The following is an 18,883-nucleotide window of genomic DNA, read 5'->3' as shown; positions in this document are numbered from 1 at the left end:
TGTCATCAACATAATAGTAAATTGAGACAAAATTATAGTCATTATGACAAATAAGAAATAACAGTTTATTGACTCAATTGATAAAATCAGCTGATAAAAACCCGTAAGAAAACATTGCAATCAGTAGGTTTTCATCCATACTTTTATCCAACAAATAGGTATTAAACACCTCCTTTGTACCATATACCACTATGCTAGTTTCTGAGCATAGTTTCTCAGATGAATGAGAAAAGGTCATTTAGGTGTACTGCTTTCAATGAAAGGCTTATCAATGACACCACCTTAGTATTATTTTTCTATTCTTTTGAAAGACATTCTTAACTGAGCATATTCAAAATAGACAAAGGTACAGTACAGAGATGACTCATACAGTGCTGCTATCAGTATACACTGCAAATATTTGGAATGCAATTTAATATATATAAATTATTATAAGTATCTTTAAAATGTTTATACTATTTGACCCAATAATTCCATTATGTGCTCTATCCCAATGAAAACCATTCTAAGTACAGAAGAAGCTTTATACTTAGAGATGTTCATAGGAATATTATTTATGGTAGAAAAAACAGGGACAACTGAAATGCCCTACTGTAAATGAAGATTATGTTAGCTGTAGTGTAGCACTTGGACTACTACATGTTTATTTTAAATAGTGCTAATTGACATATGTAATTTATTGGGGGAAATTATGATAGCATTTAACAAAAGAAAAACTAGAAGGCAAAATTGTATAGTCACAATTTGTAGAAACTAAAGACAAAATGTGCCTAAATTTTAACAGCATTTGAGTTTGGGCACAAAGAATTTGGGTGAAATTTGTTCTTTCTTCTTAAATTATTGTAATTATACATAATCCAATAGTTACAGAGAGTGTGTTACTAGTTGACACTTTTGGATGTCTTTAAGAAGTAGCTGAAAACAATTTTGGAATGGTTCAGGAAATCTTTAAAAAACATGGAACATAGTTTAGATAAGCTATGCTAGGTAACATTTCTAAATAGCAATGTTAACTCATCCTGGACATTATTTGATGATTCAGAGAAAGTGACAGTAACCAACACAAACTGCTCTTAGTTAAGGTACTGTGGGTAAGGGAACTCTTGTCTCCTGGCAATCAGTCTATGCATTGAAGCATAATTTCTGTTTGCCATTATATTGCTTTGGCTAGCTACAAATGTATTAATATTTATAAAATTATCATTTACACTGTTTTAAAGCGAGGAATAGTAATCTTTTCCTTAAGTGCAGATCTAAATTCTACAGCTTGATTATATGCTGAATAGGAAAATGCTTTCTATAATTTGTTCTGGGTGTCTTCCTTAATTTTAAGTCTTTCATTCTTATTATTAGGCAACTAAAATGGAGAGTGACTACTACCCAATGCTGATGGTCATGAAAGATCTTACAGAACATGTAGACCATTTGAACTGAAGAGGGGGAAGAGAAAGTACTGATAGATTCGTGGAAGGAAACATCACTATTATCTTATTTTAAAAAATAAGTATATTAAAATGAGACCTTAGGTACATTGTAATAGCAGCATCTAGGTATTTTGTTCCTATCACAGAGTGCTGTAACTCAGCATTTTACCTTCTACTTTCTCTTTAAAAATGTTTAGTACAGGGGTTTACACTTGGGTGCTCAAAATAAGCAACTTTCTCTCTTTCTTAATTAAGCTTTCCTTTAGGATTCTTATTTATTCGTAAGTTATTCTCTTTTGTGGTACTGAGGATTGAACCCAGGCTCTTGCACAAATGCTCTACCACTTGAGCTATGCCCCTAACTCTTTTGTTTTTATTTCATTTTTTAGACAAGGTCTTTGTCTAGGCTGGCCTTAAATCACAATCCTCCCGCCTCCACCTCCCTAGTAACTGGGATTGCAGGTGTATGACACCATGCATGGCATCACTATTAAATTCTTAAAAGTTCAAAACACAATGAACTTCACATAAATAGGGTATTGTTTCCTTAGCCATCCTTATTATAAATACTGTTTTTCTTTCCTGGTGGTTCTTAAAGTAACATATGTAACTATATGTAATTTATAAATATGATAATATATTGAATTCCTGTGAACTAACTAAAACATTACCAGTAGCTTGCATTAGGCATGGCTTCTACTTTATCTCATACTCTGTTCTTCACCACAATGTGATTTATACTCTATAGTGTATTTCATCTTCTTGTTTATGTGTGTTAAATTATTTTACTCCTTTTTCTTGCTTTATTACTTACTTTGTTTGAAATTATCATACATTTATATAGATCCATCTATCATGTATCATATCTTTATTATATGTGTTTATATTTGATTTGTAAATCTTGGTATTATGATCTCTGAGACTTGAGACTTGTAACTATCCAAGATTGTTTCTAAGATTTCCCTTTGTTTGGTGAGTAGATATGAATAAATGTACCACAATATTTTTCTCTTTTTAATTGAAATTTGGAGAGTTCCCAGGGTTTTACTATCACAGGCAGTGCTGTTGTGCAAGAGTCCTGCTGGAGTTGCTAAGCGTAGGGTATGTGAATGTTGAACTTCGAAGTAATGACAGTCTAGCTTCCAAAGTGATAAACCAATTTATACTCCCATTAACATGTTATAAAATTTCCGCTGATCTCCATCCTCCTTGACACTTTATTTTCAGATCTTAATTTTTGCTATTTTTGTGGACATGGGATGGTATTTTGTGGTCTTAATCTACATTGCCCTGACTACCCATGTGGTTGAGCATTTTCTCACTAGATTTATGGCCTAAAATGGGATCTATTTTGGATAAAGTTCCATGAGCTGTGAAGAAGAATGTGTTTTGAAGCTGTTGGATGGAATATTCTGTAAATGTCTGTTATGTCCATTTGATCTCTGGTACAGTTTATCTCTAAAGTGTCTTTATTGATCATTTGTCTGGACAATCTGTTTATTTATGAGAGTGGAGTACTGAGGTCACACACTGCTATGGTATCTTAACATATCTGTCCCTGTATGAACAGTAGCATTTGTTTTATGGAATTTGGTGCACAAATGTTTGATGCATGTAAATCTAAAATAAGTATATTCTCTTGATGGATGTCCCCTTTATTAATACACACTGTTTTTACCCCTTCTAATTTTTTGATTTGAAGTATGCTTTTTCAGATATGAGTATAACTACTTATGCTTTCTTTCTGATTCTGTTTGCTTGAAATGTCATTTTCCATCTTTTCACTTTCCTTCTGTGTGTCTTTGCCGGTAAAGTGGGTTTCTTGGAGAAAGCAAACAGTTGAATCTTGGTTTTTAATTCATTCAGGCAGTCCGTATTGTTTAATTAGAGAGTTAAGACCATTTATATTAGGATTATTATTGAAAGATATGTACTAATTTCTCCTTTCTTTTCTTAGAGGTTTGCTGGTTTACTAAGTTAATAACGTTTGATTCTTTCACAATTCTCATTTGTTTATTAATTCTAATAGTGAGATGTATTCTTTCTGGAGCTCTCACGATTGTGTATATCCATCCTTCTTCCTCTTCTCTCCGTGTAATAGTCCCTTATGTATCTTCTGCAATGCTGGCTTAGTGGTCATGAATTGCTTTAGTTTCTACTTATCATGGAAGATCTATTCCTCCTTTAATTTTAAAGGGAAACTTTGCTGGATATGAGTCTTGGTTGTGAGTTCTTTTGTATCAGGTCTTGAAATACATTTCTCCATGCACTCCTTGTCTTCAGGGTTTCTGCTGACACATCTGTTATTCTGATAGGTTTGCCTTGTAAATAACTTAATATTTCTCATTTGCATCTTTTACTATTCTTTCTTTGTTTTCTCCACTTCTCTCTTGCATCTTTCACCATTCCTTCTTTGTTCTATACTCTTGGCATTTTAGCTATGAGGTTGAGAGGTTCTTTTCAGATTATGTCTATTTGAGCTTCTATATGCTTTCTGTACTAAAATATCCATTTGTTTCCCTAGATACAGGAAATTTTCTACTATAATTTCCTTGAACAGTGTTCTATGACTTTAGTTATAACTTGTTTCCCTCTTGTATACTGCAGATTTGTAGGTTTGATTTCTTCATCATGTTCCAAAGGTCTTGGATATTGTGGTCATGATTGCCTGTATTTTTTTTTTTTCACATTTCTCTCTGAATGTAATAAATACTCAACCTTGTCTTCAATCCCCGATATTCTTCTTCTACCATGTTTATTTTCTTGATGATGCTTTTTATTGAGGTTTGGGGGGGGTTGTTTGTTTTTTGAGGTTTTCATTTTTCAAGATTTTTTCCAGAGTCTTGATCTTTTGTTTTTTAATTTCTCATCCAAGTTGTGAATTGACTTCTTTGTCTCAATCACTTCTTTACTTGAATTCTCTTTGAGGTCATTGGTCATTTCTAAAACTAGGTTTTTAAATTTTGTCTAGTATTTCCACTATTTCAGTATCTTTGGATTCAATTAAGAGTTCAGTTAAGAGTTATGGGCTTTAGGAGGAGTCATGTTGCCTTGCTTTTTCATATTTTTATGTTTCTGTGTTGTGATTTGCATCTATTGGGATGGATATCTCTTCTGGTTTTACATGGAGCGCTTTATAATGAGCAACCTTCTCTTGGGAGTTCAATCAGAGAGGAGCAAAACACTGCAAAAGCAACAATAACAAAACAAACCAGATACAGAAAAACAATAAGACAACTACTATACCACTTCTTTTCCATAGAAAAGGTGGCAAAATTAACATAGAATAAACTATGAAATTAAAAATTAATAAAGGTAAATTAATAAAGGAACTTTTGGACCAATCATTTGATTTTCCTTAAGCTAAAGTATCATTTAGTCTTTCTCTTTCTTCTATTATAAAATTTAAAACATATTATTCTATTAATTTGTCCATTTTACCTAAGTTTTCATATTCATGGCATAAAGGTGCTCATTGGATTTTCTCATTTGGGAAATCCAAATTTTTTCTTTTTATGCCAAGCTTTATATGAACACCTATAAGTTCTTTATCTGTCTATCTAGATAGATAGATCAACCTGCGTATATAACACTTCAACCCTCAATATTTTACCATCTCCTGAGAGAAAGGTATCTCCTGAGAACAAACATACTTTTCTCTGTCAGTACAACATAATTAGCACACTTAAGAAATTTAACATTGATACTTTCCATTTTCTTTCTTTTTCTCTTCCTTTCATATCTTCCTCTTTGCCTTCCTCCTCTCTCTTTCCTTTTCTTATGACAAGAATCCAGTCAAAAATTTCAAATTACTTTTCTTTAAGCTCTTTTAATAGAGAACAGTTCTTCAGATTTTTTCACTTTATAACATTGATACTTTTTGTGTCATTTTTTATGTTATCAAGGGAAGTTGTTTTATAGAAAATCTTTCAATTTGAGTTTGTCTTTTCCATTGAATCTAGATTCAGATTCAGCATTTTTGATAAAAATGTTATATGAGATTGTATCCTTTTCAGAGCATTGTATCAGAAAGTATATAATGCCTGTTTGTTCCATTATTGGTAATATTAAATTTGATCCCTTAGTTAAAATTTGTATATGCCAGACTTCTCTCATGGGAAAGTACAGTTTTCCGTTGGTAGTAAGTGATATATAGGACCATATGTGAGAGCTTGTACAGTACATATGCTTTTCCTCAGTAACTTTCACTCAGTCATTTTATCACCTGCTAATATTTCCTTGTTGAGTCAGTTCTAATTTTGTAATCATAGCACACCTTATTAATCAATAAAATTCTGTTATGTAAAAAAGAAGGAAAAAGTTCCTTTCTCCTTTCATCCCCTCATCCCTTTTTATGTTTCCTTTAAAAAATTATCTATGGACTCGTGGATTTCTGGTTTTTTTTTAATGTGTCATCTTTATCGACACACAGGGTCTTGCTATTTAATTCAGGCTAACCTTGAACTGCCTCCTGAGTGCTGAGATTACAGACATTTGCCACACAGATGTTAGTGTCAATGTCATTAAAATTTTTGATCTTCCAGTTGTATTAAATTTGACCAGAGACAACACCTTGAAATCAGGTTTTTATTCTTTTGACCACTTTTGATCACTTTTTTTCTTGTTCAAGATATTCCAGTTTGACATTATCCTTACTCATCTTAATCATTTCTAGAACTGATTATTTCTTCAAGGACCCCTACTGTCTTTGAGTTAGAAATGGCACTTAGAACTTCCGATGTGCTCATTGCTATTGGATGTTACAGTTTCTAAATGCTTGAAATGTACACAACTAAAAATATCATTAGTTTATACTGATCTTGTCCAATTCATATCCAAAAGGATGCTTTCTTCTCTTTCCATCCTATGTGTATCTGTCTTCTAGTGAAAATTCTGATTCTTAATAAAACCCATGTAAGTATTCACTTCCTAAATTCTACAATATTACAAAATAACTTTCAAATTAGTAGCTGTGTACCCTCACTGACACAGACCTACTAAATAAGATTTAAGATTCCTTTGTGTTTCTTATTGCCTTACAACTGAGGGTATATAAACAACCATGTGAAAAATGTACTCAAATAAATTCTTTCTTATTTTTCTGTGATAATAAATTCAAAATACAGTTTGTTTCTATTTATGTTTAACTCAGTTATTTTATGGTGTCTGGGACACATGTTATATAAATGCTCTACCACTTATCTATGTCCCCAGCCCCTAACTCAAGTGTTCTTTGTGTCAAGCCTTAATAGCTCTTTCCCTCAGCTTTATTGACTGAATTTTATTTCATGGATATGTAAAATATCAGTAATTAAAAGAATATAAAAATTATATTCAAAATTAAAGAGAATACAAAAAGATACACCCAAAGGAGTCTCATCCCATTCCCCATCTATTCCACCTCATTTTTGCTCACTGCTCTATGTAACCATTTCTACTAGTTTCTGATGTACCCCTTCCTATATTTTGTTTTCAAAATAATAGATAAATATATACTCTGACAACCCTTTCTCTCTCACAAACATTAACACATTTATATAATTTTTTGCATCTTGCTGCTTGTCATTTAATAATGTATCCTGGAACTGACTTCATAATAGTTAAAAAGAGATTCTCTTCATTTTTATAGTTGTTTAATACTTCATTGTAATGAATGTACTATTGTTTATTTAACCAGTTTCATAGAAATTGACAGGGAGGTTGTTTTCAATATTTTGTGATTACAAATAATGCTACAATAAATAAGCTTGTGCACATGTTATTTTGCATTTGCAACATATATTACTAGATGTGGAATGTCAGGGTCAAAAGGAAAATGCAGGTGTGATTTTGTTAGATACTGCCACATTCTCCTCCATGAGAGTATACCATGTTGAATTACTGCTAGCAATGTTTGAACACATTTATTTCCCAATAGCCTGGCCAAAAGAATTCATTGTCAAGTGTTTGAAGGTCTGCTAGTTTGATGGAATAATTACATATCTTAATTATGACTGATTTGAGCAGTTTTAATACCTTTAAGACCATTTGTGTATTACTTCCTATGAACTACCTTTTTATGACTTTCCCCATTTTCTATCAGGGTTTTGATCTATTCTTCCTATGTTAGAAAATTACTTTGTGCATTACAGAGATTTGTCCTTTATCTGTGATACACATGGCAAATATTTTTCTTCCAGAATATTATTTATCTTTTGATTTTTTTTTTTAAAAAATTAAATTTTATAATTTTACATTGACTCACATGTGTATACATTGTTTGGGCCAACTTCCCCCATCTCCTCACTTCCAGGCAGAACCTGTTCTACCCTGTTCTCTGATTTTGTTGAAGAGAAAACATAAGAGATAATAGGAAAGACATATCATGTTTGCTAGCTGTGGATAAAGATAGCTATACAGAGAGATTCCTAACATTGCTTCCATGCACTTGTGTATTGCAACCCACATTGGTTCATTTCTTCTTGATCTCTTTGCTACTTCCTGGTCCCCTTCCCATAATGGCTTCGGCCAACTTAAGATTACTTTATTTGCTCCTCAACAGGGAGCACATCAACCACAATCAAGTTTTAGGTTTCCTTTCCTTTCCCTATTTCTTCCATGCTTGTTCTCCCCTTAGTGTGTGACCCACATCCGATAATATTACTGCATTTGTTTTGGATCTGTAATCCGCATATTAGGGAGAACCTGTGATTTTGGCCTTCTAAGCCTGGCTAACTTCGCTTAAGATGCTGTTCTCTGGTTCCATCCATTTACTTGCAAATGACAAAATTTCATTCTTCTTTGTGGCTGAGTAAAATTCCATTGTGTATAAATACCACATTTTTTTTTAATCCATTTGTCGATTGTGGGGCAACTTGGCTGTTTCCATAGCTTGGCTATTGTGAATAGTGCTGCAATAAACATGGGTATGCAGGTGCTTTTGTAATAACTTGAGTTGCATTTCTTCAGGTCTATCCCTAGCAGTGGTATTGCTGGATCATATGGCAGATCTATGTTTAGAATTTTAAGAGGCCTCCATAATGTTTTCTGTAGTGGTTGTACTAGCTTACATTTCCACCAGCAGTGTATGAAGGTTCCTTTTTCCCCACATCCTCACCAGCATTTGTTGTTGGTGGTGTTCTTAATGATAGCCATTCTAATGGGGATGAAGTGGAATCTTAGTGTGGTTTTGATTTGCATTTCCTTTATGGCCAGGAATGATGAACATTTTTTTCATGTGTTTTTTGTCCATTTGGATTTCTTCCTTAGAAAAAGTTCTGTTTAGTTCAGTTGCCCATTTCTTTATTGGTTCATGATTTTTGGGGAGTTTAGTTTTTTGAGTTCCCTGTATATTTTGGTTATTAGTCCTTCGTCTGATCTATAGCTAGCAAATATTTTCTCCCACTCTGTGGGAAGTCTCTTCAGTTTAGAGACCATTTCTTTTGTTGTGCAGAACCTTTTTATGTAGTACCACTTGTCCATCCTTTCTCTTAGTTGCTGGGCTGCAGAAGTTCTACTGAGGAAGTGCTTGCCTATTCCTATTCTTTCCAGGGTATTCCCTGCTCTTTTGTGTACTAACTGCAAGGTTTTGGGTCTGATATTAAGGTCCTTAATCAGCTTTGAGTTGATACTAGTACAGGGTGACAGTCATGGATCTAGTTTCAGTTTTCTGCAGGCAGATAGCCACTTTTCCCAGCACCATTTTTTGAAGAGGCTGTCTTTTTTCCATCATATATTTTTGGTGCCTTTGTCAAAAATAAGGTGAGCATAGCTGTGTGGATTCACATCCAGATCCTCTATTTTCTTCCACTGGTCTTCATATCTGTTTTTGTGCCAGTATCATGCTGTTTTATTGCTATTGCTCTGTAGTACACTTCCAATATTATTTATACGGTTTTTGCTATGCAAAATTTTTAGTGCAATTAAATTTTAAAATCTTGTCTTTTAAATTGCATTTGTATTTTGAATCATAGTTTAAAACTCTATCCACTCCTAGCATATAAAACAGTTTATCCATGTTTTCATTTTGTCCTTGTATGGTATCATTTTGCACATTTAAATATTTGATCCATTTAGAGTAGATACGCTGTGAAATACAAATCAAATTTTAACTTTGGGTATCCATTTATATTCACATCTATTTGGAAGTGAATGTCCAGTTCTCCCAACATAATTTATTAGAAAGCCCAGCTTTTTTTACTCAGTGTTTGAGGTGCCATTATTATCATACACTGAATGTCCATTTGTGTGCTTGAGTCCATTTCTGTCTTCAGTGTCCCACTCTTCTATTTATATACCAGTACTTCACTGTTTTAGTGATCAACATTAATAGTATGACTTAATGTCTGGTATGGCTAGTCACCCCTCTTTGTTTTTCTTTTCAGTGCTTTCCCCAAAAGAAAAACATTGAAGAGCTTTCCTCAATTTTTTTTCCTTTTGAACTTCAGGATCAATTTGCTTAGCACCAGGGAGAAAAACACTTGGTTTATTTTTATTGGGATCACAGTTGATTTAAATTAAAATTATTAACATTTTATGATCTTCTAGCCAAGAAAAAGTCATCTTACTTATTACTGATGACAATAAAGGCTATTTACTTTTATATGCTAATTTAATACATTCTTATCTTATTATCTGAGTTAATTTTATCAGTCATTCTCTAGATATATTGACATACACCTGAATATCAAAGTTGCTTTATTTTTTCTCTCAAATTCTTATGCCTCTTGTTGTTTTCTCTAATTTTGTTGGTGAATTACTCCAACAAAATATTCAAATGTTCCTGACCTTAAGGAGATTGTCTCTAGTATTTCTCTAGCAAATAAAATGCTAACTTTAGAACTGACATATTTTTATTGTGTAATCCCTAATTCTAATTTTACTGAGTGTTTTTATCAGCAATAAGTTTTTAATATTTCACAGGTTGTTTCTTTACCTTTGGAGATAATCATATTTTTTCTGAAAATATTAGTGTCTCCGGTTGTAACAAGTTGTAATACTGAGTCACACATTCATTTCTGGAATAATGTTATTTGATCACAGTATATTATTTACTTAATGTAGTATTGGATTCTTTTTGCTAATATTTTACTTTTAATTTTTGCTTTGGTACTTACAGATGTATGTGTGTATATTTTCATATATGTATGCATTATTTTGATCAGGTTTAAGTATCAGTGTTACACCTGCTTTAGTAAAGAAAGTTGTTTTCTTTATTTTTTTATATTCTGGATGAATTTATTTCATTTGGGAATTATTGGTTTCTAAATGGGGTATTTTTTGTTTATAGTATTCTTAAAAAGCTTTCTTCATGAAAAAGAAAAACCAACCAAACGAATAAAACAACTTTTTCCATTCCACTATAGTTACTGTGTGAGAAACAGACAACTTGGAAGTGCTTTAACTTTTAAAGCAAGCAGGAGGCAAGAAATGGAAATGAAGGGTCAAGAGAGGCAAAAGAAAGTCATTAAATCAAAAAATACAGTTTCTACCACCCAAATGATAACAGCCATTGATTTTAAAACTTCCTTTAGTTGCACTGAAGTCAGTACTGTATCAACCATGAGGCCTCAGAACTGTTAGTTTCCCCCCTCCCCACAGGATGATACTTATACTTTGTAAGGGTCATTTGTTGTGTATTTCCTCACCCTTAACTCACCTTTTCATCTCTCTTCCATTTAATTACTACTTAACTCCTTTTCACTGGGGTGGGCTTAGCAGCTGGATTTATATGTTTATTTCTCTGCTTAAACATAATTTCAAATTTCCTAGTTACCTTGTGTGGATAGTTCATGAGTGATTTTATTATGTTTTCTTACTGATTTTTGCAAAATTTAGGTAATGGTTATTATAGGAACCTAGACTCCTGTCATTTCTTTTCTTTAAAGGGTTATTGAAGTATAACTTATGTACAGTAAAACACACCCTTTTTATTATAAACATCTGTGAGTTGGAAAACACATTCAGTCATATGACCAGCAACACAATCAGGATATAGAATACTTCAACCCATCCCAAAATGTTCTCTCTTGCCCATTTATAATTAGTGCCTGCAATCTGCCCCTAGCTCCTGTTCGTTTTCTTTTCCTACTTATGCCATTTCCAGTATGTCATGTAAATGGAATAATATGCTATGTAGCCAATAATTCTACCTTTTTTTATTCAACAGAATGCATTTGGGTTTCATCCATATTTTTCTATACATTAGAGATAGTGGCAGAGAATTTTACAAAAAAAATGAAATACTGTAACTGCAGATGCAAGGAACTCAGAGAACACCAAGTAGCATTTTAAAAAGGGAATCTATACACATCATATCCAAACCTCTGAAAGACAAATATGAAGAGAAAATCATAAACAAGCAGAGGAAGAAAAGACCCAAAGACACATCACATACAGAGGAAGATAAGAGAGTAGACTTCTTGACAAAATTATGCAAGCCAGAAGACAAGGAAATGACATGTACACTGAAAGTAAGAGCTGTCACCTCAGAGTTCTCAGTAAAAATATCTAAGAAAGGAAGGGAAATTAAGCCATTTTTAGACAAACATGAGTTGAGTGAATTCGTTGCCAACAGATTACACTACAAAAAAGGCTATAGTCAGGTTCTCTGGAAGAAAAAATGTGACACCAATAGAAACTTGGAGCTTACACAAAGCAATGAAAAGGCTTCAGAAATGGTTAAAGTGGAGGTAAATATAAAAGCTATATTTTCACTTTTAGTTACATTAAAAGATAAGTGACTGAAGCAAAAATAGTAGCAATATATTTTTTGATTTATAATGCATGCAAAAAGAAAAATGTATGATGATAATAGAACCCTAAAAATGTGAGGTAGAAATTGAAAATATAGTACTGTAACATTCTTACCCCTGAAGTGCAGCAGTATAGTATTATTTGAGAGTACACAGTGTTGAAATGAAGATGTATATTACAAACTCAAGTGCATGCATTATAAAAATTTAAAAGTAGGTATAAACACCAAGTCAATAAAAGAGATAAAATGCAATCATAAAAAATAATCCAAATGTAGTTTGAAAGAAAAGGGGGTTAAAAAATAACCAAAGAACAGATGGGACAAACAATAAACAACTAGAAAAAAATGCTGTATTTTTAATCCAGCCATAAATTAACTATAGTAAATGTAAATGGCTTAAACATGCTAAATAAAAGACAGAGATTGTCATATTAGATAAAAGAGTAAGGCACAACTATATGGTTTTAGCCAAAAACCCACTTTAAATAAATACATATAGATAGGTTAAAAGTAAAAGAAGAGCATGTGATATCACCTTCTAGTATTCTTAAAGTTCTTAAGTTTCTTCACAACCTTATCAATACTTGGTAACTTTGACTTTAGATATTTTAGTGACCATTTAGTGGTATTTCATTGTGCTTTCCTTTGTATTTCTCCCATCACTAATAAAGTTGAACACCATTTCATTTTTTCATAAGCTACTGGATATCTTTTGTGAATAATCTGTTAAAAGTTTGGTTTTTTTTTTGTTCCCATTTTCCATTGTGTTTTGTTCTTCTTATAGATTTGTAGCTTTTTGTATATTGTGGATAAAATCTGTTATTTCTTATCTCTCCTGACTTTTACTTATACTAGATTTCCTTATTGGGATGCTTGTTGATTTTTTTATTATAAATTCCTTGTTCATTGTCAAACATTTCTTCCAAAAAGAAAAAAACATAATCAAGTCCATGAACTGTGGCTGGAGAGATAGAGCTGGAACCTGATGCTGGTTAGCTAGAGTGTGAAGTAGCCTGATGGCAGATAATAAGGGCAGCATGACTTTCACAATCATAATCAACTCTTAGGCCAGCAACAAGGTGAAAAACATAGATATACTTGAACCTCTGTTGAGCTCCAACCCTCAAGGGAAAAGAAAAGGGGATTTAGACCAGCAGTGTTTCCTGAATACTAGCGATAGCAACAGAAAGTCCTCTCTGAAAAAACTTTCACAGATTTGGCATAGGCATAAAATAAGTTTTACAAAAAAACAACAAATTATTCAAATACTTAAAGACTTAGTTGGGGAAAAGAAACATTAATATTATATTCTCACTTGGAAAATGTATTTTAATTATGTATGTGTATTATTAAATTACTGCTTAATCTTAGAGCAAGAAGAAATGTCAGTAGTATTTTTTTGTACATAAAATTTTTTCAGGTGAGGCTCAGAGATGCTAAATGACTTAACCAGGCTTGTTCAGCTTCTTAGTGACCAGAACTAAAACAGAAGTCCTCAGACATGTTTGTCTCATTAATCTGTTACTCTTTTAATTACCATAAATTTATTAAATGTCTGTTATTCATTGTCTACCTTATTTTCATTGTGGGTGCTTTTCCTCAAATTTATAGTCCTGAAGGTCCTAAAGTGACTGGCAGTGTGGTCCACATGGTAGGTTGCCTGCCTGCTAAAGCCCAAGGCTCTGAGTTTAATTCTCATCATGGCCAAAAAAAGTCCTTATGGAATTATAGAGTTAAAAATTCTCAATTCTTTAGTTTTAACTTGGAATTTGGCTGATTTTTGAAGCTACAAACCTACTATTCTCTGTGTAATATAAAATTACTATAGAATAGTTTATGGTTCAACTGAATGAATTTTTCTTTTAAAACAGACTTAAAAAAGAATTAGAACTTTATAAGGAAGATGACATGGAAAGTGTTTACGAAGCTCTCCAAACAGAAATAGAATTTCTGGAGTTGGTAAGCCTTCACTGTCGAACTTCTGTTAAGCATTATTTTACCTCATGGTAAGAATGGTTTTACTGAATTGCTTGAACTAGAGTTTTGTACCACTGCAAAACCCAAAAAGCAGCAATGAATAACACTAAAATCAGGATATAAAGCCATGAAGTATTTTTAGTTCTTGCAGAGTTAGGTGCTACATAAAGCAAGTTATAGTCAAAGAGAACATGTACAATTTTAAACTAAGTTTTAAAAAAAAATTCGAATCTGACCTCACAACATTTCCTTGATTGAACCTCTTCTGTTATTAGAGGTTTAACATACTGAAGGAGTGTAACTGTCATAATGCTTTAAAAGCCTTTTGCTTTTGATAGGCAGAAGTTATACTTCTATTATATTTGATCCTGAAACTTTGTATTACAGATTTTATGATCTCAATTTTTTTGATTCATCTATTAGAAACTTATTTTCAGATTATATAGGACCACTTTAAATTATTTTAACTGCTTACTTTGATTATTTATAAAATGAGCACAGGATTTTCCATGTTCTAGAATAAGACATACATAACTTTAAAGTATGTTAAAATATAGTTGTAATTTGATACATTACATTTTGCTTCATGCTTATTTTCTATTTCAAAAATGTTTTTGGGCTGGTGGACTGGCTCCAGTGGTAGAGTACCTGCTTAGCAAGTGTGAGGCACTGAGTTCAAACCCCACTACCACCAAAAAAAAAAGTTCTAATTAAGTTATGTTTAGATTTATGTTTTCTGTAAGAACTTTGAAAAATATAATTCAGAAATACCCAGAGTTATTGCTCTGCTAAATTTTCATAAATTTTATATAATCCCTTTATTAAGAATTTAGTTGGGGGGGGTTGGAGGTGTGGCATAAGTAGTAGAAAACCTGCTTAGCAAGCACAAAGCCCTGAGTTCAAATCCCAATACCACACAAAAAAGAGTTTATTTATAGGCTAACAGAGTGGCTCAAGTGGAAGAGTGCCTGCCCAGCAAGCACTGAGTTCAAAACCCCAGTATTCACACAAAAAAAGACTACTTGGATGGCGGATGTAGCTCAGTGGTAGCACACTTGCCTGGAATACACAAGGCGCTAGATTCTATTCTCAGCACTGCAAAAGCAAAAGTGAATTCAGTTTTCTTTATGAATACCTATCATATGTTTACTTTTCAGACATTGGCACAGAAAGATCTTCAGGACAACAAATAACTTTTCAAGGGTTGATGAAGAATTGATCTGAGAATTGATCAAAGCATCTGAGAATCAAATTGTTGTGAGGATACATGAATCGGACCCCTTAAAACAGATTTTTGTGGAAAACATGAGGTCCACAATATTTAAAGTTGTTTGTACCTAGAATTGATTTATCAATACATTGAGATATTAGTTTTGTTATTCACTGGAGCTCTACGGGTTCTTCTGTGTTTTGATTTTATTCATAAAGGAAGAATAAGGAGAAGTAGATGCTGTGTTCCTAGGGTTCTTATAGTCCCTTGATCCTTAAGCTGACCTATCTTTCTCATTCTTCATTGTAGCCTACCTCACTCAGTCCCAGTTAAACACACATAGGAAGAAATGTTCAGATTATTGACTAAATTTTGGTGCTGCCATTTGCATCAACAAAGGTGCTTACTTTCATTTTAATCCTCTAATCATAAAATGTCTGTTGACTGAGGTCTTCTGAGGCCTTTCATCTTTAAAAGCCAGTTTTCTGCATTTTCTCTGTGGGTTTATAGATCTAAACTCTGGGGCACCTTCAGACATTTTCCAACAATTCATGCCTGGCAGTTTTCTTCCTAATGACAGTGTTGCTTATAATGAAAACAAGTTCTGTACTTGGGGAGGTACATCATCTCCTTATAGCCATCAGGATTCATTTTTGTTGGTGGCCTGAAACATTGCAGCTGAAAAGTGTACTTACAGTTGAATCAAACTTCCAACAATTTTCCAACATCACTTACTTTTCCACTGTTACTACTCCTGAGTAGCAACAAAAATATTTTTTCACTAGTGTCTAAAAGTGTATTAAAATGGAAACAAGACCTTAGATTAGGGCTGTTGGGGGAAGGGAACAAAATGTACTCAGGAGGTTGTATTTTTTAAGTAAGAAGTATTAATGTTAGAACTATGTTTTCTGTCGTGATTGTAATTGAACTAGTTTAATGTCAAATATAAAATGTTCAGAAATGCATTAGATCTACTGATAGGGTAGAGTACTTAAGTCTAGTTTCAGAGGAAGTCTTATTTTGTCACAGATTTTTTGTATATATTATTTTACACCTTTATTTTTGAAAACTTAGAAAACCTAAAACACTCTCCTTTGGGTTGTATAGCAATTGTTTAAGTAATTTGCATTTTCAGAAGTGATTTCTATTTTTATTTTTAAGTACTTAAATTAATAAATTACTTTTCTTTAAGAAGAAAAAAATAATTCTGCCAGGGAATTGTAATCTGACAATATACAAACATAGATTAGAAATGGTTATTGGAATTTGTTATGACTTCAGTTCTTTTTCAGTCCATTTATCTATCTACATCCTAAGACTTGTGGATATTATTACACACATGGCACATTATTAGTATACAGAGTTAATTTACACATAGTAACATCTTCACTTAACTAGTAACTTTTGTTCATTATTGGTTTTGTAGCTAAAATATTAATGTGAACTAGAGATCTGCTACATATTTGTACAACTCACAAATGATGGCATGTTACACAGAATAAACTATTACTGGTACTGATCACATGTGTGCTGTGTGGAATATGTAGATTAAATATTTAATCATAGAATCATGATTCACATGACTTTGAGAAAGAAGTAAGGATTCCATACTAAAGTGTGTATTTTAAGATTTAATTTTCATGTAATCAAATGGATGATTATGTTAGCAGCTCTTGGTAGAGTGATACAAAGCACTACCATGTGACAACAATCAAAATAACTGGTGCTGTGTAATCAAAGGAACAAGTTCTTTGAAGCAAAGGAAATATAATAATCAATAGAAATCACAGTGTACAAAGCTAAATGCTGTCAATATAAAATAACAGCAGTAGATTAAGTCTGTTTTTAGTTGTTTAAAAATAATTTGTAAGTCATGAAACTCTAGTAAAATTAACTGAAATTATCTGGGAATAAATATGACTTAGACTGAATTTAATTACTCTGGAGGTAAGTTTTTGGCTATAGAGAAAGGCAGTTTTTAAATGAATGCTGTTCATGAAGTAAATTCATTAAATCTGCCATGTCCTTAGTTATAACCAGAGTGCAAACGAAGCCAGAGCAATACTGATACTGTTCAGAGGGTCCTGCATGCCATATAGGGCCTCAGTGTAACCAAAGTTCTTTCAGAAGCAGCTTTCTCATTTTCAGTTCTTCATTAGGAATGATATCAGAATGTGCAGATAGGTTGCTGTATATGTTTTCCTGTTGACTAGTGGATCTATTTGGCTACAGTAAGAACAGCAACAACATGGTAAGTGTGGAGCACAATCACTGGAGCAAATTTCTTTCTTCTTTCCTCAGCCTTTTTTGAAATGGGAAGAAAAACAAAGGAAAAAAGTTTTAAAGAATGTACAACCAGGGGCATTACTATTGTTTGGTCAATAATAGTGTTTTCTTCTGTAAAAGAAACAAACATTAAGGACTAATTTTCCTGCCTAGTTTTTTTTCCTTGGAACATGTAAAACCATGGTGAGATTCGAAAAGCCTAATAAGGTTGAGGTCATTGTATTGTAATGAATTAGGATCTAGAAAACAGAGTCAGTTGGGATTGATAATTCATTATGGAGTGGGAATTATGCCTTGAAAATGTATTGAGTCTCTTACCAGATGGGCAAGCAGTAATTCAGCTGGCTGGCTGCAGATGGACAGACAGCATACACTGGACAAGCCCTGTTCTAAGCTTTTGCTGAGGACAAAGTCCCTTTCTATTTCATACCAATCAATCATAAATAACTGTGTCACACTATGATGAATAACTCGTTTATTTGCAGTCCAAAAAACAGTATCAGTTCAGTGACATGATTAGAGATAAATATGAGGCAGCTTTAATCCTGAGTATACCAGGGTAAAGTATTCTGCCATTCAAATATTTATTTATAGTACAAAAATTGTAATTTGAAGTTGTTTAGTGTACTAAAAAGTATTTTAACATTTGAAGCTGATCTATTTTAGGTGAATCTTTATGGTTCTTTGTTGACCCGTCTTCTCTCCTTTTTCATCCTGAAAAACTTAAGTGAAGCAAAAATGTTTGCCTCTCAGAATCTAGTTCAGAAAATTTTCTATCAAGGGATATTTTTGCAGGATGTGAACTAAAACTTAAAAGTATTTTTTAAATTTTTTAGACTGAAGCAGAGATTAAGTCTTGGAGTTTTGTGGCCCTTTTATCTTAGGACAACAGATTCTATTTTTTAGTAAGATAGGAAAGGTGAAGTTATCTTTGAAAGTGCTCAAGATAAGAATGTATAGTTAGTTGCATTTATGCTTTCTAAACATTATATTTTCAAGTTAAGTAGAATTTTTGTTGGTCTAGTGGTCAAAACATCATGCCAGTGAATAAAATTTTATTTTCGTGCTTAATTTACTGACACTTCACAAAAAATAACATTGAGATATGCTGACTAATGCTACATGAAAGAAATTATGTAAGAATTATCCCCTCCTCTGTAAGTGGGGAGCAAGATTTTGTTGCTCATGTTTTGAGGTAAGAATATACTTTCTCTAATTGGAGGAGGAAAGAAAGCAATGACTGGTGGTGAA

General features: G+C 32.7%; 1 protein-coding gene across 1 annotated transcript in view; it reads left to right on the top strand.

The window, feature by feature from the left end:
• Ccdc172 (coiled-coil domain containing 172) overlaps positions 1–15,329 on the top strand; it is a 59,742-nt gene extending 44,413 nt beyond the window's left edge. The window contains exons 7-8 of the mRNA XM_020182426.2: positions 14,031–14,118; positions 15,294–15,329. Of these exons, the coding sequence (XP_020038015.1) occupies positions 14,031–14,118; positions 15,294–15,329 (124 nt within the window). The remainder of the gene's footprint in view (positions 1–14,030; positions 14,119–15,293) is intronic.
• The last annotated feature ends 3,554 nt before the right edge of the window (positions 15,330–18,883 follow it).

Source organism: Castor canadensis, chromosome 7, assembly GCF_047511655.1.
Source record: "Castor canadensis chromosome 7, mCasCan1.hap1v2, whole genome shotgun sequence".
NCBI classification, from domain to species: Eukaryota; Metazoa; Chordata; class Mammalia; order Rodentia; family Castoridae; genus Castor; species Castor canadensis.
Note: the sequence above shows the minus strand (reverse complement) of the source record. Positions and strands in the feature narration are given on the sequence as shown.